Source organism: Pogona vitticeps, chromosome 6, assembly GCF_051106095.1.
Source record: "Pogona vitticeps strain Pit_001003342236 chromosome 6, PviZW2.1, whole genome shotgun sequence".
NCBI lineage: Eukaryota > Metazoa > Chordata > Lepidosauria > Squamata > Agamidae > Pogona > Pogona vitticeps.
In genome coordinates this window covers 118,206,633-118,234,227 of record NC_135788.1, presented here as the reverse complement: position 1 = coordinate 118,234,227, position 27,595 = coordinate 118,206,633, and the positions used below count along the sequence as shown (strand labels likewise).

The following is a 27,595-nucleotide window of genomic DNA, read 5'->3' as shown; positions in this document are numbered from 1 at the left end:
AGAGGGTCTCCAGGTGACCACGCACAGTGAGGACAGCGTGCGATTTTGCCCTAGAGCAGCTGCCTATTTCCTTGGGAAAACACACTGGCCTTACATCACACTGTTTTCTCCCTCCTGCTGCTGTTACTTTGGCAGCCGCTCTTCTCCGGCCTTTCCCGACTTGTGAACAATGAATATACTCGGACGAGGCTCAGAAAAATCCCATTGCTGGTAATGTGCTTGTGTTTAGATGCCAGCAGGCCATCCCTACGCTCACATTGAGGATTCCATGTTTGAAGCGTCGGGAGGCAGGGGCTGTAGAAAGAGTTTCCAGCTCTCGGCGAGATCTTTTCTTAAAAGCATTCCCAGTTTGGGGTTGAATCGATATTTGGGAACTTGGGAGAGGGGAGCTTGGCCCACACATTGCTGTTGGGGCTTTTATTAGCTTCTGGCTGAACGTCGGAACCCTTGCTATGTGAAAAGGGCAGCTTAGAATTTTTGCCTTCTTGTTGGTTGGTTGGTTTAAATTTAGGCTCATTTAGAAGTCTGTTCACTTCTGTCCTGCATAAAAAAGAAAAATGGGGTTTAAACAGAAGTTTCAAATCATGGAGGGCAGGGAATCATTTGACCATAGATACAGGGTTGGGAATGCCATCCCTTAGCTACTCCCATTCTCTCTAATAATAATACAAATAATAATAAGGTACCGTTAAGTCCATTCTGGCTTACGGTGACCCTTTCCAGGGTTTTCCAGGTAGAGAATACACACAAGTGGTTTCCTGTTCCCTTCTTTTGGGGACATTCTGGAACTGTGCAGCTTGCCCAAGGCTACGCAGGCTGGCTCTGTTCACAGGGGGCACAATGGGGAAATGAGCTTCCAGCCTAAACCACTGAGCTATCCAGCCAGTTTAATAATAACAATGTGCCATCAAGACTATTCTGACTTACAGTGACCCTTTCCAGGGTTTTCGAGGTAGATAATATTCTCTGGGAGCATCTGGGGACTGTGCAGCTTGCCCAAGGCTACACAGGCTGGCTCTACTCAGTAGAGGCACAGTGGGGAATTGAACTCCCAGTCTGTTAGGTACCTGACTGACTGAGCTGTCAAGCCTGCTTACCCATTCTTAAAACCATAGGCCATAAGCCAGAGCATCTTTCAAAGATGTGGCCTTCTTGAAAGGTTGATAAAATTCTTGTGGTTGATAAAATTGGTTAGATCAGTTGATCTAAAAACCATTCTCAATTGCTGAAAACGCTCTCCCAGATGTCATCATTAGATTTTAATTGAATAAATAAATCCAGATATATATTTTATAAAGCAGATGGCGAGAGCAATTTAAGAGACGTATTCCATTCTGTCAGAAGGAATCCGGGAAGGAGGAAATAAGTCTTCAGAGTTCATGCCTCCCGTGGCATCTTGGTGAATCATTTAAAAACCCAGGAAATCTTTCTTTATCCTTGAAAGTGGTTCTTGTCTATCCTGCTCACATTTGCACAGATCAGAGTGAATGAACTTAGAAACTCACACAATGCAATTCAGATTTTTCCCCCCTGTGCTGCTGTGCCAACCCCTCTTCCTTCTTAATTCTGTCCATGCCGGCGTTCACCTTGTCCATCGCGGTGGGAACTGCATTCCTCAGACGGGGTCTTTTCTGATTTCAGTCCCGCAGCCCTGAAGCGCCGAGGGACCGTGCCAGCTTCCCCCACACCAAAGAGTTCCGCCCGGCCGGGGAGACCCCCGCACACCCCAGCCCCTTTGCCCAGCGAGACGTGTCCTCCAGCCCCAGAGAGGAGAGGAGAACGGCTCGCTCCCCAGCTTCGGATTCCCCAAGACGCCCCAGCTTCATCCAGCAGCAGCCGCAGCAGCCGCCCGAGGCTATGGAGTTCAAGAGCACAGCCCCAGAGCGAGTACGAAGGAGACGGGGCTGGGAGTGGGGTGGGCTCTCCTCGTTTAGGGGTGCCAGCCTCCCCTGCCACTTAGCTTTGGAGGAGGAGGAGGGTGGGCCCAAATGTAGAGACTTTCCATCCTCAACCATGTGCCCTCTTCCCTGCTAAATTAGGCCTTTCCCCCCCCCCCCTTTACAGGCCGGACCAGAGCCGCCTTCTCCCATGGAGGCTGCTAGCTTAGACAGCGAGGTCCCTGTCTCGGAGCCCCAGCACCCATCCGAGCAGCTGCAGCACAGCGAAAGGTAAGTATCGTCAGCCGAGCAGTCCGGGGTGTGTGTGGCCATGAGCCAGCCCAGGCGGAATACCTCTCGGCGCTGTGCTCCGCTTGTGGGAGAGCGAGTTGGGAGATCAAATCCAGAATCCCAAATGCCAGGCGCCGTCAGTACCGCAGAATGCAGCACCCGGGCCGGACCTTAATTTTGGCCCACGTGTGAGCCCCCAGAACATCGAGGCGGTAAGAGTTCACCAAGACGCGTGCAGAGTGCGGTGGGAAATTTGTTTATTTACTTATTGCATCCTGTCCCATTAGCGCCACGAACCATTCTGGGCGGTTTATAGCATAGTAAGGCACCACCAGAACAGTTAAGATTATAAACAGTCCAAATCCCGACACTGTTATTATTTATTTATTTACAATATTTTTTAGCCGCACCATTACCAGTGGCTTCTGGGCGGCGTACAACATTAAAACTTTAAAACATTTTAAAAGACAATATAAAGTTTCATATATTAAAATAATTCTTAAAACATTACAATTAATAAGTCCTGCTGCTCATGTGGCCAGCTAGGGAATACTGTTTAATTAAAATGCTGGCTAAACAGAAAGGTTATTAAACAAGTCACAACACTGTTTCTGGAGAACGAGGCCTGATTTCCAGAAAGATTTACTCTCTTGATTTAGAAAGTAAGACCTTCCAGACCTGAACCGCGTTTGGTTTGTTTCCATGAGTAGCTTTTGCTCAATGGGACAGCCTGTGCTGAAGAAGGCCACTGTACTGCTGCACACATTATCTGTCTCATTCTGGGACAATTAAGTTCCGGTAAAGAATTATTATTATTGCTGTTATTAGCTGGGAATTCTAAATGAAGACCATAGCTTGTAGGGCCCAGAGTAGTTGGTGTGGGAAGAAATGACACAAAACACCACACTCGGGTAGATATTTATCTTCACGTGACTGCCTGGGGATCTTTATGAAGACCAGCTTGGAATGAGATTTCCTACTTAATATAGTAGGACCTTCCCATCCGCTGGATCATCCTCCGCAACCTGCTTGCAATATTAAACCAAAAACACAGAGACCCGTATTTATGGGTATTTCCATGGTGTGTTCGCCAGAATTAGCCACTAGAGGGAACCCAGAGACAATGCTATGCACCGCGTTCGTTACATCTGCGTTTTTCGGCATCCGCGGTGGGACTTGGCACCGATCCCCGGAATCCATCCTCCTCCTGTATTTCCATCTCCCTTCCCCACCCCCCGGGGGATCTTGCTGGACTCCCTTTGGCCAAACGTAGGCAGGGATGCCGGGGCTGAATCTCAAAGAAGCCACTCTTCCCCAGGGCCGCTTGCAAGCAAACTGTCCTTTTAAAAGAAAATCCGTTTTTGTTTTTTTGTTTTTTGTTTTGCTTGCAATCTCGGGGGGGGGAGAGCGGTGGGAGGGGGCGCCAACAAATCGGGGCAAGAAGCAGCACCTTCCGCGATCGGCTGCTGCATCGTGGGGGGGGGGGGCCGAAGGAGGAGGCGTCCCCTCCTTGCGGGACATCATCATCCTCATCTTGCAAGGTGGCCTCGGGAGCCTGTTTTGGCGAGGCGGCCCTTGGCCGCGGCGGCCCTGCAGGAGCCGGAGACCGCTGCACCTGTTGGATTAGTCTCTCTTCCCCCCCCCCCCCCGCGCGCCTTACCTTCCCGGTTGCAGCCGGCTAAAAGGACCAGGTTTAAACAGGCGAGGGTGGGGAACGGGGGGGGGCTGCAGTGTTTGCAGCGAGGGGGGGGCGTTGCGGTGTGTGTTTGCTGGGGGGGAAGGGAAGGCTGCCTTATTTTGGGGGGGGTTCCTGGAGACCTCGGGGGGGGGGAACCTGTCCATCCCCGACCCCGTCGGCTTCGCCTCGCTCTTCTTCCTCCATCCCTTTCTCCACCCCCCCCCCGGGGCTTGCCATCATCCCCCTCCCCCACCCCCTCCCCCACCCCTTTCCGGGGGCTGCTGGGAAGGCGGCGGCGGCAAGATGGCTCCGCCGGCCGTCCGGGGCTCCGGCGCTGTGCGCTCGCCGTTGTTGCTGCCGCCGCTGGTGCTGCCGCCCCCACCGCCGCCGGCTCCCGCGCCGCCCCCGGCCGGCCCTGCCTCGCTGCTGCTGCTGCCGCTGCGCCGGCGGGAGTGCTAAGAGGCGGAGCAGCGGAGGAAGCCCCGGCCCGGCCCGGCCATGCTGCTCTCCGAGAGCAAGGGAGGGTGAGCCCCCCCCCGGGGAGGGAGGGGAGAGGAGGGGGTGGGGGGGAGGCCTGTCCTGGCGGGGCCCCCTCCAGTCCTCCTTCTCCCTCCCTCCCGCCGCCGGGCCTTCTGCGCCACCTTCTCCCCCTTCCTCCGCCCCGGCCGTGCGCGTCCTTCCCAACCGGGTCATTCGCCGCCCTGCGCTATTGATCTCTTCCTTCCCCCCCCCACCTCCCCACGTTTTCCTTTTCTCTTCCTGCGCCACTCTCGCTTTCTCCAAGCCCCCCCCCCCCCGGCACCTCCATCAGATCTTCATTGCCAGCCTTTTCTTGCCTCCCGCCCCCGAAGCCCATCATCTCTCGCCGCCGCCGCCCCCTTCCCTTTCCCTTCCTTTCCCTTCCATTCATTCTCCGGCCTCCCCTCCCCCCTCTCCCTTTCTTTGCCTGCCTGCCTGCTCCTCCCCCTCCCCCGCCGGGCCCCTCTGCCATCCATTTTCTTTCCCCCTTGCCGCCGCCGCCTCCTCCTCCTCCTCTTCCTCAGCTGGAGGGCGCCCCCCTTCCCCCCCCCGCTCTCCTTTGTCGCGGTATCCCCCCCATCGTCGCCCCCCATCGTCGCCCCCCCTCCCTTCCTTCCCCTTCCCTGGACCAGGGTCACCCCTGTGTCTGTTTGCTTCTCCTGGCTCTGCAAGGCCCGACTCTGCTGCATTTCGCTCGGCCTCCCTGGGCAGCCTCCCTTTTTCCCCTGTTCTCTCCCAGCCCTCCTCCCCGATCCGGATCTTGGCCGCCCTCCCGCCAACCCCAAGCATCAGGCGGGCCGGATACATCCTCCCATTATTCTCTCTATCCCCTTCCTCTTCCCCACTCCTCCTGCCTGCCTCCCCTGTTTCCCCGGCTGCTGGTTTCCCTCCCTCTCCTTCAAATCGGGCACGTGGCTCCCCTCCCCCCCATCTATTTCCTACCCCTTCTTTCTCTGCAACTGACCTTGTTTCCTCCCCCCACCCCACCCCACCCCTCCTGCAGCTCAGCATCCCTCCGGTCAGTGCCCTCGGTGGGGCCCGGTGGTGGTCCTGCTCCCCTCTTGTGACCAGGGATGCAGTGGCTTGGATGCCCCAGGGAGGGGCTCGTGCTTGGCGGGCCGCGTCGTGCAATGGGAGCAGGGGTTCGGGTTTCCTAGGACCCCCATCCGTGGGTTCTCTTCTTCTCGGGCCGAGCTTGGGAGCCCCGGGTCTCCTGCTCCCCCCAATCCCCACCTGGCTGTCCCCTGGACAGAGGCGCCCGTCTTCTCGTGCTGGAGTGAAGCGGGAATCCGGTTAAAGCTGGGCTTGATTGTCCCCCGGTGGGAGATTCCAGCCGAGGTGGCAGCCAGGGATCACGGGGCACATATGGGAAGCAGATGTGAGGCCGAGGTGGAAGCAACGGATCTCTTTCTAGGAGGGGGGGGAGTAGCATAAAGCAGGAGGGGAAGACTTCCCCAAGGGTGTGCGACGGGGAGCGGGGCAACTGCTGGAAGAAGGGACACGGACCTTCTTTGGGGCTCGGCCACCTGCACCGAAGCCCTGGTCCCCTCAAGCGGGGGGGGGGTTCCCCTCTCTCTTCTACTCCTTGTGCCTCTGGCAGCCCCCCCCCCCGCCACAATTGACCCCCTTCTCTCCCTCTCTCCACGCAGTGAGGAGAAGCAAGAGGTGTCCATGGAGCCGTCGGAGCCCCGACCGGAGAGCGAGGCCCCCGAGCCCGGCCCCGACGATCACCCCCTGGCGGAGCCCCCAGGCCCTGATGCGGGCCCTGAAGATGAGGAGAAAAAGGAGGTAGCGTGGGGGGGGACCCCCCAGGGTGCAAAGGGGGAAACCTGTAGCGGCAAGGAGGGGTGTCCAGCCTTCCGGAAAGGGGCACCCTGGGGGTGGGGGCTGTTGCCCTTATTTCCATCCATGGCTGTTTTCCATGGCGGGATAGGGAAGGAATGGAAAGGATCAGTGAGTCGTGGGCTTCCTGCAGGAAGGGCTGTGCTTGGTCCGTCCCTTAATTCCTCCCCCCCCCCCCGGGGTTCTCATCTGGCTTCAGGAGCTGAGCACCGTTGGGCCTGGTTAGTCATTTGGATGGGAGGCCCCTGGGCATGTCTAGAAAAGATCTGTCCTGAAATTTTGGGAGCTGACTAGATTCTGGTTCTGATGGACCAACCCTCTGGCTGGCTGTGGATACAGCCCTTTCCCAGTTTATATTTCTCGCGCACAAGGGGCAGGCTTGTCTTCTTACTGGACACCCTGTCACCCACACCCCCGCAACCCCCTGTCTGGACCTCAAGGAAATGCGGAGCCGCTAAGGCTATGTTTGATTCTGCTTCTGTTTAGCTTTCGGGATGGGTTAACATAACTCTGGTTCTTAGCTGTTGCAGTCTTGGGTGGGGGCAAAATTTCAGGACGGTCCAAGCAGCAAGCCCCTGTTTCCCTGCAGCTAGCGAAGCCAAAATACATGATGAAAAGCAGGGTGGGATCAGTTACGGAACAATAAGGGAAATTATGTAAATGTGGTGTGTCGGTTATTTATAGCCAGAGTCTATCTTGGGAGTTCAGCGTTTCAAGGTGCAGAACGGCGTAGAATCTGTGCCCTCTGGACACAGGATTCTGCATCTTTGTGTGGCCTATAAGGCATCGTTCTGTCTGAAGCCAGAGACGGGTGCCAAGATTTCGTGCAAAGTGCTGGCTGCCTGCATTTGCCTCCCTGACACCTGAGCTAGTTCTCCTGCTTGTAGCTTAGCTAGAGAGCCTGAGTTTTTTTTTTGGGGGGGGGGGTGTTAAGCATCGGTTTGCTGAAATGCCATGTAATTGGAAATCTGCTCTGCTCACATTCTTCCCGGCCCTGTTTTATTTTCCAAGATACGATTCTGCCTACCTTTGAGCTAATGTACAAAGTTGGCTCTTTCTGTTTGCTCCCTGTAAAGGGGGCTGATAGCCAAGGTGGGGGGAAGGCTGCTTTCAGGGGGCACACACGTGTGCATGCACAGATATGCACATGCTCACACACACATATTACAGATTCTGCTTTCCATGCCGTTTAGAAGAGGGGCGGGTGGGGACAGGCTTCGCTTCCTCCTCAGCCTAAAGATAGCTCCCCCCCCCCCCACAAACCCCGTTGACATTCTCCTCTGGACTCGTTTGTTCTGATCCCCGTTTTAAAGAGGCACCAATCCACCGGGAGTGCGAAAGAGAGAGTGAGAGAGAGAGAGAACCGGAGAGAGAGAGTGCGGACATACTTGAGCAGGCTGCACGCAGGTACACGCCGAGGTGGATGAGAGATTTTGGAGACCCGTCCTTATGGGCCGCCTGGGCTAGGTTCTTCCTGGGACTGTTTGTTGCTGGCGTTTTTCTTCAGTCTGTGGAAACCCTCCCTGGCTCTCTTACCCCAGAGCTCCTAGCGGTCAAGGAGCCTCTTGAGAGTCCGGTTACGCCTGGGGCTTCTTCATTCCATGACCCTGTGCTGGCTCCCCGGTGGAGCTCCTTTGATCCACAGAACTGTTGTCTATCTGTAGCTGGTTTCTAGTTTATCTCTAGAACTGAAGAATCTGCAGTACCTGGTTGAAATCCTGCCTGGTTGAAAGCAGGAGGTGCTTAAGAAAAAGAAAGGGGGGCCAAGAATACAGAACTTTGCCTGTTGTCCAGCTTCCTGTTGTCGGCCTGATGCCACGTGGTACCTTCCGCCATACGTTCGAAATGTCTCCTCCTCCTTCGCTGATAAAGGCTTCTGCTGACACGAGGCTACCTGGAAGGACTTGACACATCCTGATTTCCTGCCCGAGATCAGCAGCCAGAAGTTCTTTCGAAGGGTCTGAACCACAGATGATGAAACGGGTTGCTGCGATTTTATCAACCTCTCCCCTTCTGTCAGGAGACGGCTCGGAGAGCTTCCTTCACCACTGCGGGAGCTTTTCCTTGCCAAGCTTGACCACGTGCAGCAGCACCCCCAAAATTTATTGACTTTTCTCTCCCAGGGGCATGACTGCTCCAGTAGTTCCTCTGCCGATTTCTGGGACTGGACTCGGGCCGGCTCTTTTCGCTTGGAGGAGGTCTCCTCTGTCATTGGCACTCCTCTGTTGTGCCAGAAGGCCAGCGTTCGCAGAGCGCGCTGCCCGCTTGCAGAGTTTTCTTGCACGAATCCTAAGTTTTCTCCGCCCTGTATCACAGACGCCCACCTGTGTAGTTCTCTGGAGCTGCAAAGCCTTACTTCAAGAGGACTTGGTTCACGTAGGGTTCTCGCTCACGGAGGTCGTTGCTGTCTCGGGCTTCCCCTGCCGTTGGTCTCCCGTTGGGTTCCTTGACGTCTCTTACATGGAGGAACTGCTGATGCCCATTCGCTCTGCTTTCCGCCCGTTGTTCGGACGGCTGCCTGGGACAAGTTTGTTTCTCCGCCGTGCTCGCTGGCGTCTTCCCACCTCATACCTTGCAAAAGTCCCCCACCGTTTATGGGACATCGGCCGTGCATTGCTGGGCAGCCTCGTTGGCCCCGTCTCCGCCTGCCAAGAACTGATGCCTTGACCTTCCCCCCCCTTTCCACCTTGCCAGTGGGGGGGAGGCGCTGCTTCTGTCTCGCCCTCTCTCTTCCGGGACACTTGACTCCGACCACCAACCAAGCCTTAGGTTCCTACCTGCCACCAACCAACCAACCACCTCTCTTGTCACCCAACCCAACCAAGCACGCACCTTTCAGGCCAGGGAGGGCTCGTTCCGATTGGACCAGCCGTTGCCTAGATACAGCGCACACACTGAGGTGCGATTGGCTGAACAGAAGACCCTGCCCCAGGTGTGAGAGGGTACCTGGAGCACTTGTCCTAAGTTGTTATTATACTGTCTATCTCTATATTTGTTTTTAAATTAATTTTTAAAGGGGAAAAATGCTCTTTGGAGTTTTTTTCCTGGGGGGGGTGGTGGTTCCTGTTATAGTTTAAATGGAGGGTGTCCTGTACACTTTTTTAATGATGGGGGCACAGAATCTGTTGGGAGGGAGAGCTAGTTTGTGTGTCCACGTGGTTTGGTCCAAACCCCCATCATTGTTCGGATTGGGGGGGCGGTGTTAGCAAGACTCTTCTCCTAGTGCCCCACCACCACCACCTTCCCTATTTCTTTGGGGATCTGCTGGTCAGGAATAAAGTGATTTCAAGAGTGTCGGGTATATAGGAGAGAGGAAAAAAAGGTACTAGCATGGAGATCTTCCTTAAACCAGGCTTCTGTAACCCAATGTAGTGTATAACTCCTTCCCCAATTTCCTAGCGCTCAAGTTGCCACTTTGCCTTGGGTTTTTGGATCGTGTTACATGAAAATCAAATCAATTTATTCTCATTGTAAGTATATTCATAGTATATATGTACAACGAAATTCACACAGACACCCCGAGACCAGACCCACATGCACACACATTAAAAAATCCCCAAACAGTCCCCACCCACTAAAATCCTCCACTAAGAATACAAACTTCTACACCGCAGGCCAAGTAACACTGTCCAACTATTCACTACTGGTGGTTTTTAAGCTCATTCTTAAGTGCAATTCAGAAAACGTGTGGTCCGAGTCTTAATTGTTCTATATCTTCTGCCACCCAGAAGATATAGGTGGTTCTGAATCTTTATTACCACCCAGTTCCTAGCATTTTGAGTGAGCAAAGACCTATCTTAAACAGTGTGACACTCATTCCGCAAAAGAAAATATGCAGGGTGGAAGGTGTGTCTACTTCATTCTTTAGGAAGGAAAAGCCAACGTCTTCTGGGGCAGTAGAGGCTGGCTTAAATTTTTGCTCCAAGAATTCTAAAAATGTTCAATAAGGACTAGAAGCACGATGCCAGGATGGCTAAAGTTTCTAACGCTCACCCAAAGGGTTCTCCATCCTTGGTGCCAAAGCAATAGCTGTTCCTTTTGGGTTGAAATAGGCTGCCAGTCTAGAGCTGATTTATGCCTACAAAACTTGGTTCTTATTAAAGCAAAGCGAGCTGCTGATATATTGCCCCATCATGCTTAAAGCACTCTCTGGGCGGTGTACAATTTAATTACGTAGGTGACACATTTCCGCCCCCTAACCCGCAAACTGGGTACTCGGTTTACGAGCCTCCAAAGGATGGAAGGCCGAGTGAACCTTGAGCCGGCCACCTGGGATTGAACCCAGGTTGTGAGCAGAGTTTTGGCCGCAGTACTGCGGTTTAACTACTGCACCACGCGGCTCCTGTATTGTTTCAGCCCTAATGACCACAAATGTGCCACAGACCGTTTAAGAAGGGACCAAAAGGATTGCCCATTTCTGTCTCCCAGAGATCAATTTCTTTTTGTGATAATAGGTTGTGGGAGGTCACTTTCAGCCCCCAAGCTGTTATTAGACTCCCACTTCCATTAATCTTAGCCAGCCTTGCTAATGGCCAAAGTCGCTGGAATGTGCCAGACTAACCACTCATTCCATGGTCTAGTTGAGTAACTCTTTACAAGCCTTATGTTCTGAGGGCAGATGCTGCTTTTCTACTAGAGCCCAGAGATGGGGAAAAATCCTTTCTTAAAATTTTAGCACTGCAGGTCCCAGAATCTGCCGGCCAGTATAGTTTGCAACCTCGCCATACTGCCCTGGAGTATTCTAGTCCTGTAGTTTAAAAAGAAAAAAGAACTTTTGCCATCTCTGATCTTGCTCTCAGGTTCTCTCTTTTTCAATTACAAAAATAACTGGGAGGCCGCTTAAAGGAGAGAAATAGAAATAACATGAAAAAAGGCACCCAGAAGCGGCACAGTAACTGAAAGCTATAGAAATACTAATACGAAGGCACCGTAGCAGACATTTTCCCTAAAAGACCGCAACTAGTCATATGAAACCAGAAAAATTGCCTGTGAAATGCTACCTGATGGTTTAGGGCTTTTTAAAAGCCAACCATCTTCTCCGGGTGGGGAAAAAATGGAGACTGGTGGATCTTCGCTGTGTGAGTATTGTATAATTCGGCACCCACCCAGTGGAGATCCACCAGTCACCAAGAAGGCACCTGTCTCTCTCGACCATCAGTCTGATCTTGCAGAGGAGCAGAGCAGAGAACAGGAGGGCCCTCGGTGGCCATCCCGGGGAGGGAGAGAGAGGCTTTCATTCCGAACCGTCAAGTTGGAAAGGCTCTCGGGAGCCGTCCACGCCACCCGAACCCAAGCCCCGTCCAGCACGAGCAATTCGCAGCTAAACAGTGGCAGCACCTTGTTGCCTTCCATCCGTTTCCCATCCTAGAAGCAGTTGTCGCAGCTTGCGCAGCATGGGTATTCATGAGGACTAGACCCTTTTTTTGGTGGGGGGAGAACATCTTTTACTAGTTTGTTTGCACCTTGAAGGACTCAGGTGGTCGAGATGAATGATCTCCTGGCAGGAGGAAGTGAGGAGGGAAAGCGGTACGTCGTAGGGCCTGGGCTGAGGAGAGGTCCCCCGTGGCCGTCCAGAAGGAAGAGGGGAGACGTCGCTTCTGCCCTCTGCTTTATTGTTGAACCAGCAGAAACCCCCCTGCCCTGTTCCCACCTTCTCATCCGGGCCCCTGCTCCATCACATACACCCTCATCCCCAACTTTTCTCAGGTGCGTCAGGCTGTTTGCGAACCCATGATGCTGACTCGACTACCCCCTCTGTGCGGGGCTTTTTTCTCTTTTTTTCCTTTTTTCCCCCCCTTCCTCCCACTTTTTTTCTCCCCCTTTCTCTCTCTGTCTTGCCGTTCTTTCTTCCCTTTCTCTGCAGGGTTCAGCTCAGCCTAAGGCCTTCAAGAGGAAGATATCTGTTGTCTGTAAGTAAAAGAGCTGGTGTTGTTTTTTTTTTACTTCCACTGGACTTTGAAGACTCCTGCGCTTTTCGATAGCCTTTGGGGTGGGTGGCGAGGGTCACGCGGACCATGCATTCTTCCCCCGACCACCTTCCCAGAAACTTTGAGGAAAGGAAACCTGACTGGCAGGGGTTTGCTGTCTAGTGAGAAGCCATGGCATCCTCACCTGTCCACTTCTAGGGTGCAGCCACAGTCAGAGCTGGGGATTCTGGGCTTTGGAGGCATTGTGGGCTTCAGTGCCATTTCTTCTAACGCCCCCCAAGGGGGTTGCTTTATATGGGTGCTCTTCAGCCCAAACCTACTTAACTACAGCCCTAATAGACCTTTCAAGGTGTGAGGTGTTTCAGAGGTGCTTTTACCAGTTCCCCTCCCTGGTGAGTTCCCATGGTTAATCAGGGGTTCAAACCTAGTTGGGTCACACTCTGTCCGTTATATCATCCTGGGTAGCTCCGTGAGAACACAGGCCAAGCGAAACTTTTAAGCAGCCAAATACCCTTGGTTAATTTTGCTGCAGAGGCCAACACAAATAAATAACCCCCTCTGGTAATCCAGGGAAGTAACTTTTTTTTCCAAATTCTGGCCGCGGTGAAAAGTTTTGGCCCGATTAAGAGCTTCATCTAGGCAGAAGTGAGGTATGGCGTGGTCTTGTTTTTAGAAAGGAGGACTTTCTTGCCGCCCGCCGCCCTCCTCTATTCAGGTGTTAGCGTCAGCGGCTCTCCGAGACCTGAATTGACTGCAGGGTTGCAGCAGATCTGGGAGGGATTTTGCTGACGTCCAGAAAGGGGAAGGTGTTCCACTCTGCCTTGGGAAAAAAAAAGGTCCTAGCTTTGGAAAAGCAGGTCAAGTCACGTCCCTGTGCAATGGGTGTCAGCTTCCGGTCTTCTCTCTCCGCCCACCCTAAACTCGGTCTGCAGCCTCCTCTGTTGCCAAGAGCCCAGCAGCGACCAACAGCGACACGGAGGGAGGCCAGCCGGGAGGCCGGAAGCGGCGCTGGGGGGCCAGCACGGCCACGACCCAGAAGAAGCCTTCCATCAGCATCACCACAGAGTCTCTCAAGGTACTGGGGCTAGGCTTCTGTGCGTGGTGAATTGGGCTCAGTATTGCTGTTTGGTTCTATCCTGATGCGCTCCCACCCACCCACCCACCCCTTCCCTTTCTCTCGTTACGTTCCAGAGTTTGATCCCAGAGATCAAACCCCCGGCAGGAGGGCAAGAGGCGGTGGTGGACCTCCATGCGGATGACTCGCGCATCTCTGAAGATGAAGCCGAGCGCCATCCAGAGGAGCCCCCCCACGAGAAAGCTCTCAAGATCTGCCGCACCGTCACACAGGTTGGTTGGGTGTATGTGAGGTCATGAGGATCAAAGGTGTAGGGAGGGGGGGAAACCATTGAAAAGGAGAACAGATCCTTCTGGAAGCTCCCTAGAGGTAGCAGTTCTCTAAACACACAGGGCCGTGTGTCCGCACAGTGGTCACCCACGGGTTCTTGGACTGCAAATCCCAGAAAGCTCAGTCAGCACAGCTGATGGTTAAAATTTCTGGGAACTGCAGCCCAAAGGAACCCTTGGCTGAAGCAAGGTTGGGAACCACTGTACAGTATGAGCGTACGTGTACTGGGAATTTCCTATCGTTGCCAGTTGAAGGAGAGGAACATGTTTTCAGGAGTGGCGGGGCCATCTGCACACATAAAAACTACCCACCCAACATTACAGTGAGTGCTGTTGAGCTCCATTATGCCTTTATTTAAAATTAGAGGTATTGTCCATTTGTGTCTTTTTGAGTTACAAGTTCCAGAATTTGTAGGCTCGCCAAAAGTGGCTTGAGATATAGGACAGCAAAACAGTAAACTTCTTCCTAGATGGGATTTGCAGCGCTTGCCCCCACATTAAAACTTCCATATGTTCCCAGGTATATAATGGGAGAAATGTCCTGTCCTGCTGCAATTTTAATGGCTTTTCAGCCCTTCTAGAATTGTGGCCCAGAAGTACAGATCTTCAGACCTCCTCTTGTCACTGTGTCCTCTCCCATATATACTAGGATGGAAACCAATGGCTGTTCATAAAATAATATAAAGTCATAGACTAATTCAGTTGGAAGGGTCCTCTAACGCTGCCAAGTCTAACCCCCGGCTCAGTGCAAGAATCCAAATCAAAGCTGATCTGGCATTTGGTTGCCCGGCTTTCTGTTGACGGCCACTGCAGACGTGACGGCGTTGGATCGTTCACCACCTCCCCCTGAGGTCATTGTCGCACTGCTCTAACAGTTGAGAGATTTTTCCTGATAGCCAGCCTAGATCTGACTTTACATAGCTTGCGTCTATGATTACATTATCTTGCACTTTGGGGTGACTGAGAACAGATCCTGCCCCTTCTCTGAAGGACAGCCTTCCAAGTATTTGAAAAGTGCTATCCTATCACCCCTTAGTCTTCTTTTTCCAAGGCTAGACAGGCCCAGTTCTTTCAGTCTTTCCTCCTAGGGCTGTTTTTTCCCCAGTCCCCTCATCATCCATCATCCTTGTTGCCGTCCTCTGAACGTGTTCCAGGTTGTTGGCATCCTTCTTAAACATGCTCCTTGGGATAAAATAAGGAAGCTGCTAAACACCGCAGGTGAAGCCAAACTGACTAGAGGTTATATTTTTGCTCTTATTGTTACGTTTCATTAAGTCATATAAGGCGATGCTATAGATTCATGGTCTCCAAAAGGTTCTCTTATAAATAGCCTTGCTTAGGTCTTGCAAACTCAAGGCTTCGTCTTCCCATATTTATTTTATTAATATTTATTTATTTATATTTTTATTGTAGTCCATCCGTCCATTTCCTTTAGTTGTGGGGTTTTTTTTTGTTTGTTTGTTTTTTTTGGGCTGCCTTTGGCATTTCCCCAGGGCTATATTGGTTTGTTTAGTTTTTTTTTCCCCATGAAGCTTGTGCTATATGGCTGCAAAAACATACACTTTTGAGGTGTGGTGGAAACAACACCAGTCCTAGCAACTCTCGGTTCCACCCTTCGCTTCCCATCTCCACCCCTCACGGATCGTTTTCTCCTCAGGTGGTGCCGGCAGAAGGCCAGGAGAATGGCCAAGGAGAGGAGGAGGAAGAGGAGGAGAAGACCCAAGAGGAAGAGCCGCCCGAGGCGCCCCCCGTCATCGCTGTAGAGACCACGGTGGTGCTTCCGCCCCCGGTGGAGCACGAGGTGAAGAAAGGTATGACGCGAGGCCCAGGTGACCTGTGTCGCGAGATCACCGCAGCCGAAGGGAAATCACTTTCGGGTCTCCATGTTCCTTCCCCCCACCTCGCAGTCACGCTCAGCGATACCCTGACCAGGCGCTCCATAAGCCAGCAACGCTCGGGGGTCTCCATCACCATCGACGACCCTGTCCGTACCGCCCAGGTCCCTTCCCCGCCACGCGGTAAGGTCAGCAAGATCGTCCACATCTGTAATTTGGTGAGTATGCGGTGCGGGGGGTGGGGGTGGGGGGTCAGGCATGGCAACTGCCTAGCCAAGCAGAGGGATCTCAGGGCGCTGAGCAGACTCTTTCCAACCCCTTCCGTGTTTTTCTGCGCAGGTGAGGCCCTTCACTTTGGGGCAGCTGAAGGAGCTGCTGGGCCGGACGGGCACCCTCGTGGAGGAGGCCTTCTGGATCGACAAGATCAAATCTCACTGCTACGTCACGGTGAGTCACACGGCTTTTCCCTCCATGCCTTCCCTTGCTAAGTGAAGCAGGTTCCTTGTTTTGAACAAGCCGCTGTGTCACAAAGAGAGCTCTGGGTTGCTCCCTTCTGAAAAGTTACTTAACTGGGCTACATCTCAGTGAACTTCCCGACCGGCGTGGTTGTATTATTATTTTTTTAAAGACGTTTGGAAGCTTTTCAGAGAAGCGTATGTATCGGACACGGAATAACGGCCTCGAGCGACAGCAAGCTAGCCGCCTAGAGTGGTCGTGACTGACCAGATAGGCAGGATATAAAAAGAATAAGCAAAACAAAATAAATAAATAAATAGATTTAGGCTGCATATTTAGAGTATCTATTTTAATAGCATTTAAATCATTTTATCTTTTATTGTATTTTAATTGTTGCAAGCCGCCCAGAGACCTTTGGTAGAGTGGGCAGCATATAAGTTAAATAAATAAATAAATAAATAAATAAATAAATAAATATCAGGAAAAATGTTAGAGCAGTATGACAACGGAACCAATGACTTTGGGAGGTGATGAGCACTCCAACAACGGAGGCATAGAAGAGAAATTTGGACAACCCTCTGTCAGATCTGCTTTGATTTGGATTCCTTGTATTGAGCAGGGGTTCGGACTTGATGGCCTTACAGGCCCCTTCCGACTCAGTGATTCTATAGGGTTTTTGAAAGACACAGCATTATTGTTGTATTTCTTTTTCTCTTGTATGTCTTTTTCAGCTGCCTTTTTTCTTTTTCTTTTTTTTAAAATGTTTTCAGCTTGAAGAAAAACTAAAACAAAATGTAACATTTCCCAATTCTGGTTGTTAGATGGTTCTGGAAGTTCAAACTCTTTACTGCATATACACAATAATATACAAGCAGATATGTTTGTTTTTCCTTCAGGAGATGGTAGCTTTAGCCTTTTTGTAGTTGTAGGTACTTTATTGAAGAGGTCTTCACGCCATTTCAAATAAACACAAGCTAATAACAAAAACAAAGTAAATAAAACTTATATACAACTTTAACTCTGACACCTTTGCTTTTTAAAGCACCTAATGCAAAACCTGAACTACTTGGGATGCTGAATTGTCTAAAAATTTGTATAGTCTCCCAGCTGTATTTCAACACTTGCCAGTCCCTGTTTATTCCAGTTTTTTCCCCCAAGTTGTGTTTGGCAGGCCGGAATTCCATTTTAAATGAAGTGTTTGCTCATCTCTCCCGTTTCCTTTTCCCCTCCAGTATTCGACAGTCGAAGAGGCGGTAGCAACTCGCAATGCCCTCCACGGGGTGAAGTGGCCACAGTCAAATCCCAAGTTCCTATCAGCAGACTTTGTTGAGCAGGATGAGGTATCGGCATCTGGAGGGGGGGAAGGAGGAGAGGGATCATGGGTTGGCAGAGGGATGGTTTTGATCTTTGTTTCTGGAGGGGATGCTATCAGTGCCCCCTGTAGAGATGGAAGAGTCTTCTTTTTGTGTACATTTCTCTTCTGGTTGCTGCATCTGCCACTGATAGAGTAGAACGGGAAGCAGGAGGAAACCAGGGAATGGAGCGATCACTCCTACAAAGAGGAGCTTGAGAAACAGAGAGAGAAGGTGGAAGAGAAATACGGGCTCTAGTGTGACTGGTAGAAAATTTAACCAGGATGAAACACATAAAAGTACACATATTCCTAGGAAACTCAGGGGGGTGGGAAGATGATTTTGTAGAAGTAAGGTCTGTCTTTGGTCATTAGCTACTATAGTGAGACTTAAGTACATCTATGTTTAGATCCAGGATTCTTTTGATTGCTGTGTGCCAACAGGAGCCTCATGAATATTGCCTGACTTCATTGGTCAGTTTTCCAGGACAGATACAGTTTTCATAAGAAGTGAGAAAATCGTGAACTAGCTCAGCTCTTGGGCTGATCTAGGCAGATCATTTATCCCTATCCCACCCAGTTTGGCTTAGAAGGAACTCTTTAAGATATCAATTGAAATGAATAGTTAAAATCCAATCAAATGAGTTGGGGAAACACTCTGTGACAGTGAGAGTTTGGTGCGATAGACGATGTATTAAACAGATTGCACATGTGCCCCAAACCCTCTTCTTTCCCAGCTGGACTTCCATCGGGGTCTGTTGGCCGAGCGTCCTGCTGAAGCTAAAGCTGACGAAGCCCTTGCGCTCCCGGGGGCCAGCCCTGCCGCACGAGGGGAACGCGAACTGCCGCGGCGGTCAGAGGCGCGGGAGCGAGAGGCAGCCGTGCGGGAGCAATGGGCCGAGCGGGAGCGAGAGATGGAACGCCGGGAGCGGACGCGGGCGGAACGGGAGTGGGACCGGGACAAGGTGCGGGAGGGCCCCCGCTCCCGTTCCCGATCCCGGGAAAGGCGCCGCAAGGAGCGGCCCAAGTCCAAGGAGAAGAAGGCGGAGAAAAAGGGTACGTTTTGTGGGCCAACGAGGGCTGGGAGAGGCAACAGTTGAGTAAGAGAGGCCTTGTCGTTTCCTAGTTCAGTTCTCTCTGTGGTTTTCCTAGAAGGGGGAATTACAGCTCCTCAGCTCCCCTCCCCGTGGGCCATGCTGGCAGGAGATTGTGGGGGGTGGAATGCCCACACACACAAAAAAAGAGGAGACGTTTCCAAATCCTGCTCATATTTCTACACACTTCTTCAAAACCTTCTCTCCCTGGTGCCCACTGTGACAGCAAAGAGAGCTAGGGTGGGCTTTCACATCTGCCAAACTACTGGTGGTGCTAGTTGGGGGATTTTGGGATTTATAGTCCGTAAAGGAACATTTCCAGGCCCCGGGGCTGACACGCTGGTGCAGACATCCATGTCATGTTTTCCCTTTCCTGAACTGTCCTTTAGTGGCTGCCACTTCATGGGGGGATTTTAGCCATGGGAGGCTGCATGTGGGCTGGCCGAGGGAAGGCCGTGGAAGTTTCCCAGTGAACGTTTTCTGTCAGCCTGTTAAGCACTTGAAGAATCCTTGGGATATATCTTGCATGTTTTATATCTATTTCTCTCCTTTTTTTCCATCCTTGCCCTTCAGAAAAAGCCCAGGAGGAGCCGCCGGCGAAACTCCTTGACGATCTTTTCCGCAAAACCAAGGCAGCCCCCTGCATTTACTGGCTGCCCCTGACAGACACCCAGGTGAGAAAAAAAAACTCCACTAGAAAAATCGCGCCAGGAAGAAGCCTAAACTTTGCTTGCCGTTGTTTCATTAGGTCGGGAATTTCACGGACATGAACAATAGTGCTTTCTTTAGAATTAACTACTCTGGAATATTAATTCGACAAACACTGAAGCCACCTTTTTCAGTTCATTTGGTGTTAGCTGAAAAGAGAGAGAATGAAAAATCGGAAGGGGGAGAAAAGCCTGCCCCAGGTCCATGAGGACCGGTAACTTGAGTTTCAAAGTTTCCTCATTAGCCATGTTAATCTGTTACGGGAGCAGACTAGTGGCAGTCCTGTAGCACCTTAAAGATTAATGAGTCTTGCTGCGCATCAGCTTTCATGGCCTGCAGTCCATATAATGGGTTTTTATATTGACTTTGATGTGCTGGCTTGCTTTCTGCTAGCCATTCCTGTGTTCTCCTAGGTGACTTTTCTTGAGACAGTACCAAAAAAGGGACAGATAGACACATAAATCTTCCCTCACTCACTCTTTGAACCAGAGTTTCATGGGTTAGGAGAGGCTGGCCGTTTTGCTCTGCGTGCAAGAACTAAGAAAGGGTTTTTGACTCTTCAGTCCCGTCTGAAGAAGCCAGTTGTAATCCATCCATGTACACACTCCTATTTATTTTGCCTGATTTTTGCTCATCTTGGGGAGAGCCAAGAGACCCACAAGTCGATGGGCTAGGTAGTTTTTCAAATACATGACCGAAAGTTGAGATGGAAAGAATCCTGAGTTAATTCTGTCTTCAGCCTCAGCTTCACCCACCATTCTGGAGCTATTTGGGCTTGGCTTTCATTACCCATAGTGTTCTTCGTCTGTGTACAGTTCTGACTGCCACCCTGATTTTTTCCCCTTCTTCTTCTGTCTTTCCTCCCGGTATCTCGTCCACCCAGTATATTCAGAAGCAGGCGGAGCGGGCGGCCAGAGCCCGGGAACGTGAGCGCCGGCGGAAGGAACAGGAAGCCGAGGAAGCCCGCCAGCGGGAACGCGACCGCCAAGCCGAGCGAGAGAAACGGCGGGAGCACAGTCGGGAGCGAGAGCGGGAGCGCCCCAGTGCCGCAGGAGGCGGGACCAGCCGGGGCAGCGAGCGCAGCGGTCGGGAGCGGGAGCGCCGGGGAGAGGCCAAGACTCGCCACAGCCGAAGCCAGAGCCGCAGCACGCCTGTGCAGGACAGAGGGGGGCGCCGCTGACCTATCCCGCCTTCTTTACTTTGACCTTCTTGGGAGAGGTGGGGAGGAGGGTGACCACGGTGGCACTTCTCCCAGATGTAGCCCTGGTTTATTGGGGGGGGTGGGGGGGGGAGGAGGAGGAGGCACGCGGGTGGACGTCCCTTTTCCAGCAACTGTGAGGGGACAGGAAGAGTGGTTTCGTGCTGCAGATGAAATATCTGCAGGGTCTTTCTTTCACCCACCGACCCCCCCTGGGGATAGTTTTATCCCCGGCCCTTCCACTCCCCTCTTCTCCTAGGGCCAGTTCCCTCTCCGTTAATTTGTATTTTATTTTGGGAAAATGTTTTTTTTTATTATTCTTGATGATACAGGAAAAGAGAGCATAATAAAGAGATGGTGTTAGTTTTATACCTGCTGTGCCTCCTTCTTATATGGCAAGGGTAGATTCCCCCGAGCAGATGAGACGAGACGTCTTGTTTTCCCTTTCTTGCCGCAGTTTGATTCTCTTGTGATACTCGCCTGATGCAAACACGCAGGGCAGCAACACTTGGTTTTACAGCGGAGGCCGTCCGGCGATTTCTGCCACTTGTGTTCACACACCCGAAGATGCTTCTAGGAAGGAGCATAGCTCAAGCAGTTGGCTCCTGGGAGCCGCCTAGAGTGGTTGAGTAGAGAAAATAGGCGGGGTATAAATCAAATAAATAAATAAATAAATTGTAAATAGTAGTAGGTAACCTCTTAGACAGCACTAGTTGTGGTTCCTTCCACAACCCCCAGGAGGCAAAGTGCCCCAAGAAAAATAGATTCAGAGAGTCCAAGCAGCCTTCTTCCAGTGTTCAAATGAGCAGGTCTTACTCTGTAATGCCATCTTCACTGTCAGGCACCACTGGACATCTCAGAACGGCAGGCTGGGAAAGCGCTAATTGCCCTCGTTGCAAGAATCTTGCGGGAATTCAGGTCAAACGTTGAGCGACGCGCCAAAGGCAGACTGAACTTGCAAGATAGAAACCGTTTTATTTTACTTTCTTGAACTCCAGGTGTTCGCAAAGACGTCACTTGGTTTTGCGAGTAATTTTGAAAGGATTGAGAGCCAGATGCCCCCCATTGGGGTTTTTTTTAAACGAGTGCTTAATATAAATAACAGGATGTGATGACGGAAAAGGGGGCAAGGTTTGGCGGGCTCAAGACCACTTGGGACGTATCTGAAGCCTGTGCCCAAAAAAAAGTCTTAGGCACCACAGATTCTTGTGGTGCTTGTGCAACAGATTGGGGTGGCTATCTCCCTTGAAATGGCAAGAGACGAAACAGTTTTGCAGCCTGGCTGGCAGGGGAAATAGACTTGAAAATGCCCCTTAAGGGGGAGGATGCTGGATTACAACATCCGTAGAAAAGGCTTGGTCAGTGTATTTCAGTAAATTGTAGAAACCGATGACATGTGTTTCATGGACAAACAACAACAGAAAGCCCACTGTTGTTAGAAGCAGCTTGCAGTGTTTCCAAGCTGCTCCGGGGAATTATTACCATTTTACTTCTTCATTGGCACATTTAGCCTAGTCTTGCTGAGCCGACCACCGACGTCCTTCTCTTTCCCGTTTTCCTCGTGACTCTTGTGATGTCCCGTCAAGTCAAAACTGACTGACGGTGACCCTGGTAGCGCTTTCAGGTAAGGAGCAGTTATACCTGTTCCACAATCCCAGTGGGTTTCTGTGGCTGAATTTGAACCCAGGTCTTCTTGGTCCATCGCTCTATCCCCTACACCACACTGGGTACCCCTGTAAAGTAAGCCAGACAGAGACAAAATATCTGGACTCAAGATCTTGTTGGGTGGGGGGGAGGACAAGATCAAGGCATGCTAAGTTATGGCATGTTTATGGGAGTCTATAACATCAAACCCCCCAAAAAAGTATGTTGTGTTAAATGTAAGGTTTGTATGAATGTATTTCTAGAGACCCTAATGTAGTTTATACACAAAATGAGCATCACTGGGGTGGAACGTGAGTAGGTAGCACTTAATCCAAGAGCATGCAATTCCAGGTCCACCCGAGTGAGACTTTTGGGGGAAAAAAGTTATTTGTCAAGAGTGCAGTTCCCTTCTTGTTTGATAGGTGGAGCCACTACTCCACCTTTTAACTGGTCAAAGGAAGGACAGCGTTCCACATGAGTGTCCTGATTACTCTACAGAATGGGCTTAAGTTTTTAGCTGAGGGCCAAAACGGGTGATATCGCCTCCCTGCTAAACTGTGCGAAGACAAAGGGATTGTAATTTCTAACTCAGTTCCTTGCATTTAACTGTCTCTGCTCATCTTGTTTTCACCCTCTGTTTACCATATTGAGACACCTCAGGGTCCCTGATGCATATTACAACCTGGTGCATGAGAAGTACAGTTACTCCTGTTGTGTTTCCCATTTTTGCTCTTGTTGCTAATTTTTCCCCATCTTCATCCTGTTTTTAAGTTTCTTCTATTTCCCGATGATTTGCTCCGACTTATTTTTACACCTTATGTTTATTACTTAACCTGCAAATTCATTAATTCGTTCATTTTAAATCCTGCCTTTCTCCTTTGTACATCCCAAGGTGACTCACAACACGGTTTTTAAACAAAGTTAAAAGGAACACAAATGCACAATATTAAAACAAGGGGATAACTGCTGTCGTACATTAAAAATGAACAGAATTAACAACTGAAAAACAGCCAAAAAAATTTGCAATATCCATTCATGGAAAGGCCTTCCCCGATCAGCCAATTAGTACCCCCGAGGTTTGGCCTGTCTAAATAGAAAAATGGCTTGGCCCACTGGGGTGGAGAGAACAGGGAAGGGATCACCCCTGTCTCCTTTGGAAGGAAGGTGTGTATTTGGGGAGCTACCACTAAAAAGGCCGTCAGCAGAAGCCTCTGGGAGGAGGATGGGGCAGAAAGAAAGACTCCCCTGCAGCTGGAAGATCAAAATTGGGACCAAAGGTGGCTCACAACACCAAAAAAAACCATAACAAAACCAGGAAAACCTGCAACATGAAAATAAAACACATTATATTAAAGCATCACAGCATGAAAAGGAGTTTTCAGATGTGTGAAAATACATCACCTGTTCACATCTCCTTTTCAGTAGTCACTGGGAACCCACCTGGATTTTACAAGCTTTTATCCGAAAAAGGAAATAGAATTAGGAGTGGCCCTGGCCATTCTCTCTTGGAAGGCAAAGTCAGAACCTGGGAGCTGACACCGAGGAGACCGTTCCTTTTCATGCCAGCAAATAGGCCTCCAAAAATTCTAGGACCAAGAGGCGGGTTTCCATCAAAGCTCTCAAACGCCAGGGCAGTCTGTGTAGACAGATGGACTTTCACATAGCTGGACCCAAAATGTATATTTTATCTCACGAAACTCAAACCTGTGGCTTCCTTTAGGCAGCCCAACCCTCTCTCGTTTGCTCTTCCTGCCACCTTCGACCTTTCCCAGCATTATTGTCTATTCCAGCGAATCCTGCCTTCTTGTGCCCTTCCGCTAAGGTGCCAAAAGCAACTCGGCCTCATTCAAGAGCCAGAAGTGTGCCTGCCTTTAGCAAGGAGGGGGATAACAAAAGGAAAAAGTAGGTTTTGGCAGACCTTTCAAAACGGCGTGCATATTTCGAGACCCAAATATGCCTCGCCCTCTCGGCTTTGCTTCCTTTCTCGGTAGCAGATTTCGCCGTTTGATCCACCAGATTTCCTCTTTCGATCCTCCTAACTCGCACTCAAGCTGGGGGGATTACATCACCTAACTGGATTTCAGCGGCAGTGGGGGAAAGAAAGATCCAGCTGGAAAAGCCGTTAATCCTCCCTCCGGGATTCTAGTTGCAGTCCCCGGACGCTGGCGAGGCCAGGGACAGACTTGGGGGACTACAAAAGGTAACCCTCGTGCACCACCTGAGCTCACAGTGGGTTGGAGCCTCTGTGTCCTGGCTTAGAGTAATATCCGGCTGTTCATGATTGCCCCATCTTCCTTGCTGATGTCCAGCCCAGGACCTAGATCAAAGTGGGTAAGCTCCAGAAGAGGCATTTTCCAATCCTTGCAGGGGGGGAGCACGTCACCTTCTCCACATGAAATACATCCACGTCACCATTTTGAAAGATTCCTCCCCCGCACCCCAAATATAGGCCCTTTTTTTGCCTTGTAGATTCAGATCTCGTGGGAGGCAATATTTCCTGAATTTTTTTAATGGTTGAACAAAATATGGCCAAAAATCAAATCCTAAAGTTAGCCATTTGAGCCCTTGGTCTTCCCGGATACTGGTCAAAAGATCTGCCACTTCTGGAGATGAGAAGTATTATGTTGAAGTCTCATGGTCTATAGCTCAGCCACTCCTTTGCCTGTTGCCTTTCAAATGGATTCTACAGGTTCCATCATCCCCAGGCACGAAGAGCCATGGTGATCATCCCTGGGGATGGTGGTGGTTGTAGTATCACCTACTTGGAAGGCAGCAGGCTGGGAACAGCTGATATAGCAGCTCACAGGCCACACCTGTATCCAGTCCTGCCTTTAAATCTACTGAAGCACCATCGATTTCCATAACTTACAAGAGTGGTAAAAAATTATTGCTGCAATTTAGCTTTCGTATCAATTATTAGTTAAATGTCGTCTCATTTATTTGCTGTATTTTTAGCTTGTTAGCCATTCGTGATGGATGCTGAGCTTTCTTTCAGCGAATGCAGACGCCCCGAAATGGATGCCTCGGAAAGGGAGGATTTGGTTGTGGAAATCTCAACTTTTCTTTTAAGGAAAAATCCTAACCTTGGTGGCGGCCGCAAAATGAAGGAGGAGCCGGATGAGACGCTAATGAAATCCCAGAATTTGCAAGAAGAAATCTTCCCTTTTGTATTTTCTAGGTGGTAAATTCAGTCTATTTGGGGGAGGGGTGTTAATATATTTTGTTTGTCTGTGTCTCAGGAGACTTGTAACCATAAAACAGAAACACTTCCATAAAGCAAAACTAACTGTTAAAAAAACCACCATTACAAATCAATAACTGTCTTGTTAAAATATGCCCCTCATGCAGCCGTTGAATTCAGGAGCCACTGGTTTTAGTTTATGCTTCTTGCTACTCACTCTAATTCAGTGGCGGCGGCAGGTTTAGGTCGCTCCCAAATGCAGTGTTAAGAGTACGGTCACACACACACACACACACACACACACACACACACACACACACACACACACACACGTCCCTGTGTGTTGATTTGCAAAGACCACTGGACCAGAAGTGACCGTGGCGCCTAAATGGGGTTGGGGAGGGTGTCAGGACGTTTGCTATGGGGCACCAGAAGCAAGGAGACCTTGCTACAACCCAAGATGAGAATATACATATATACAGTATATGAGAGAGAGAGAATGGGGTGAGGTGGGGATGCGGGGTGGGTGGGTGGTAGGAATCGCCAGCAAGTGACAGCCAACAATGGATGTAGGGAGGATTCTGTGTGTTTTTTTTTTCCCACGCGAATCCCCCGGGTCTGTCTTTCTCCTGGCAGGTCTATTTTTATCTCTCCTCTGCTTTTGCTTTTCTCCTTCACCTCTTTCTCTGGTTGGGCTCTTGTGTATGAGGCTGTTCTGGGAGCAGGCAGAGGAGAAGACGTCCCCCGGAAGGGATTTAATAATAATAATAATAATAATAATAATAATAATAATAATAATAATAATAATAATAATAATAATAATAATAATAATAATAATAATAATAATAATAATAATAATAATAATAATAATAATAATAATAATTGTCCTCGTCGTTGTCGTCATCATCATCATCATCATATAACAAAAGGCTCAGCACTGGCCTTTGACTCCTAACCCCAACCCCAAGAGAGAGCAAGAGCGATCCCCAGCGTCCATTGGCAACGTTAACCTTCCAAAAGTTCAGGGTTTTGCCAAGTCCCGCTTTTCTCTCCTCACGGCCCCCGAGCCCTCCCCTTTCCACTCCGGCCTGTAACTCCTCACTCTTTTTCTCCTTCGTACCCCATAAGAAAACACACGCCTCCCTTCCCTGCCCCATTTTTGAAGGGTGACCGTTGGACACCCCCCTCCCCGCAGACTCCCCATTTTGCAGCGATAGGCGGTGAATCAGCCCCAGATGTTCCCCTGACCTTTACAAGAGCTACTCCAGGTGCGGAACCTATGCCCAAAATAGGTGCCGCAATTGAGGGGGGGAAAAACGCCCCTCAAGTTCGGATCAAAACCCAGAGCAGATTAGCTCACCGGCACCCATAATTTTATGGGAATTTTATGTGTGTGCATGTGTCTGGTCTCTGGGTGTCTGTGAATTTTATTGTATGGGTATACTGTGTATATACTTACGATGACAATAAATAAATAAATAAATAAATAAATAAATAAATAAACAAACAAACAAACAAACAAACAAACAAACAAACAAACAAACAAACAAACAAACCCCTAGCAGGGTTGGCTGATGAAAAAGCCTGTTAAGGAACATTTTCTTCCCACAACTACCATGGCAATACTTTTTTACTTCTAGCTTTTTCCTGAGCACATGTGTCTCATGCTCCTCTTCCTCCTCATTTTACATGGAGGGAGGAAAAGGGAAATTAGACCCTAAGCCTCCCTTCATAGAAAGTAATTGACCTGAATCTGCAACAAAAAGAAAATGAAAACAAGGCTTTCCCTTAATTTTGTGGCAGAAAGTGGCTTGATCGCTCTAATCCCAACCTCTATTTGGCCCAGTCTGAACCCCCAGATTTTTGCCCTCCCGTCTTTCCTCTTGGGTTGAAAAGCCTCCTCTTCCTCTCCCCCCCACGCCCCCTCCTCAGCAGAGAACCTAGTTCCCCCCCCCCCGCCGGGTTAATTATGCTATTTAAATTCCCTCAAATAATCGCAGCCAGTTAATTAAACCTCAATCGATCGTTAAAAGCAGACCCATAATGAATATGCCAGCAGCCTCACTGGGCTTCCATGAGCGTGACTCACAGTCCACCCCCCCCCCAAATCCTGCAATGATGCCTTGCCATCTTCACAACCCCCCCAAAAAAAAAGCAATATATGTGTTTTCAGTTCTGACCCACAGCATCCCCAATCTTGATGGCATCCCAAAAGTCTTGTGATCCCCATGGTGGACTCCCAACCCTCTTCTGAACTGCACCCCAATCCCCTCACTCTCTCCCCCCATCCCTCCATTTCTCCTAGTCTTACCCCACTGTTTCCTCACGGACAACAAGGAAGATGACTCTTCCCCATCTTTATCCTCAGAAGCTTCCTACCCTTCATTTTTTTTTGGCTCGGAATATTCCCCATCTCCTTTAATCTCCCCATTTCTTTTTTGGGGGTGTTAAGACAAGAGACAGCCCCTCTCCCCCTATTCCTTTCCTGCCTGACGGTCCAAAGGAGCAAGAAGCCCCATTATCAATTTTTTAAAACGAGCCCTTGTTAGAAATTCACAAACTTTCCTTCTCGTGAATAATTCAAACGATT

General features: G+C 50.3%; 1 protein-coding gene across 3 annotated transcripts in view; it reads left to right on the top strand.

The window, feature by feature from the left end:
* The window catches only part of ACIN1 (apoptotic chromatin condensation inducer 1), a 42,233-nt gene extending 21,684 nt beyond the window's left edge, over positions 1-20,549 (top strand). Inside the window, exons 6-18 of one of the 3 annotated variants that reach the window (XM_072977039.2) lie at positions 1,642-1,887; positions 2,065-2,168; positions 6,015-6,153; positions 12,071-12,116; positions 13,067-13,209; positions 13,326-13,481; positions 15,196-15,349; positions 15,446-15,591; positions 15,713-15,820; positions 17,062-17,169; positions 17,918-18,236; positions 18,848-18,948; positions 19,866-20,549. In XM_072977039.2, coding sequence (XP_072833140.2) covers positions 1,642-1,887; positions 2,065-2,168; positions 6,015-6,153; positions 12,071-12,116; positions 13,067-13,209; positions 13,326-13,481; positions 15,196-15,349; positions 15,446-15,591; positions 15,713-15,820; positions 17,062-17,169; positions 17,918-18,236; positions 18,848-18,948; positions 19,866-20,162 — 2,067 coding nt within the window. In that variant the 3' untranslated portion in view covers positions 20,163-20,549. Of the gene's footprint in view, positions 1-1,641; positions 1,888-2,064; positions 2,169-4,149; positions 4,371-6,014; positions 6,154-12,070; positions 12,117-13,066; positions 13,210-13,325; positions 13,482-15,195; positions 15,592-15,712; positions 15,821-17,061; positions 17,170-17,917; positions 18,237-18,847; positions 18,949-19,865 lie in introns of those variants that run through there. The other 2 variants (XM_072977037.2, XM_072977038.2) reach the window with 2 other exon arrangements.
* Positions 20,550-27,595: the final 7,046 nt, after the last annotated feature.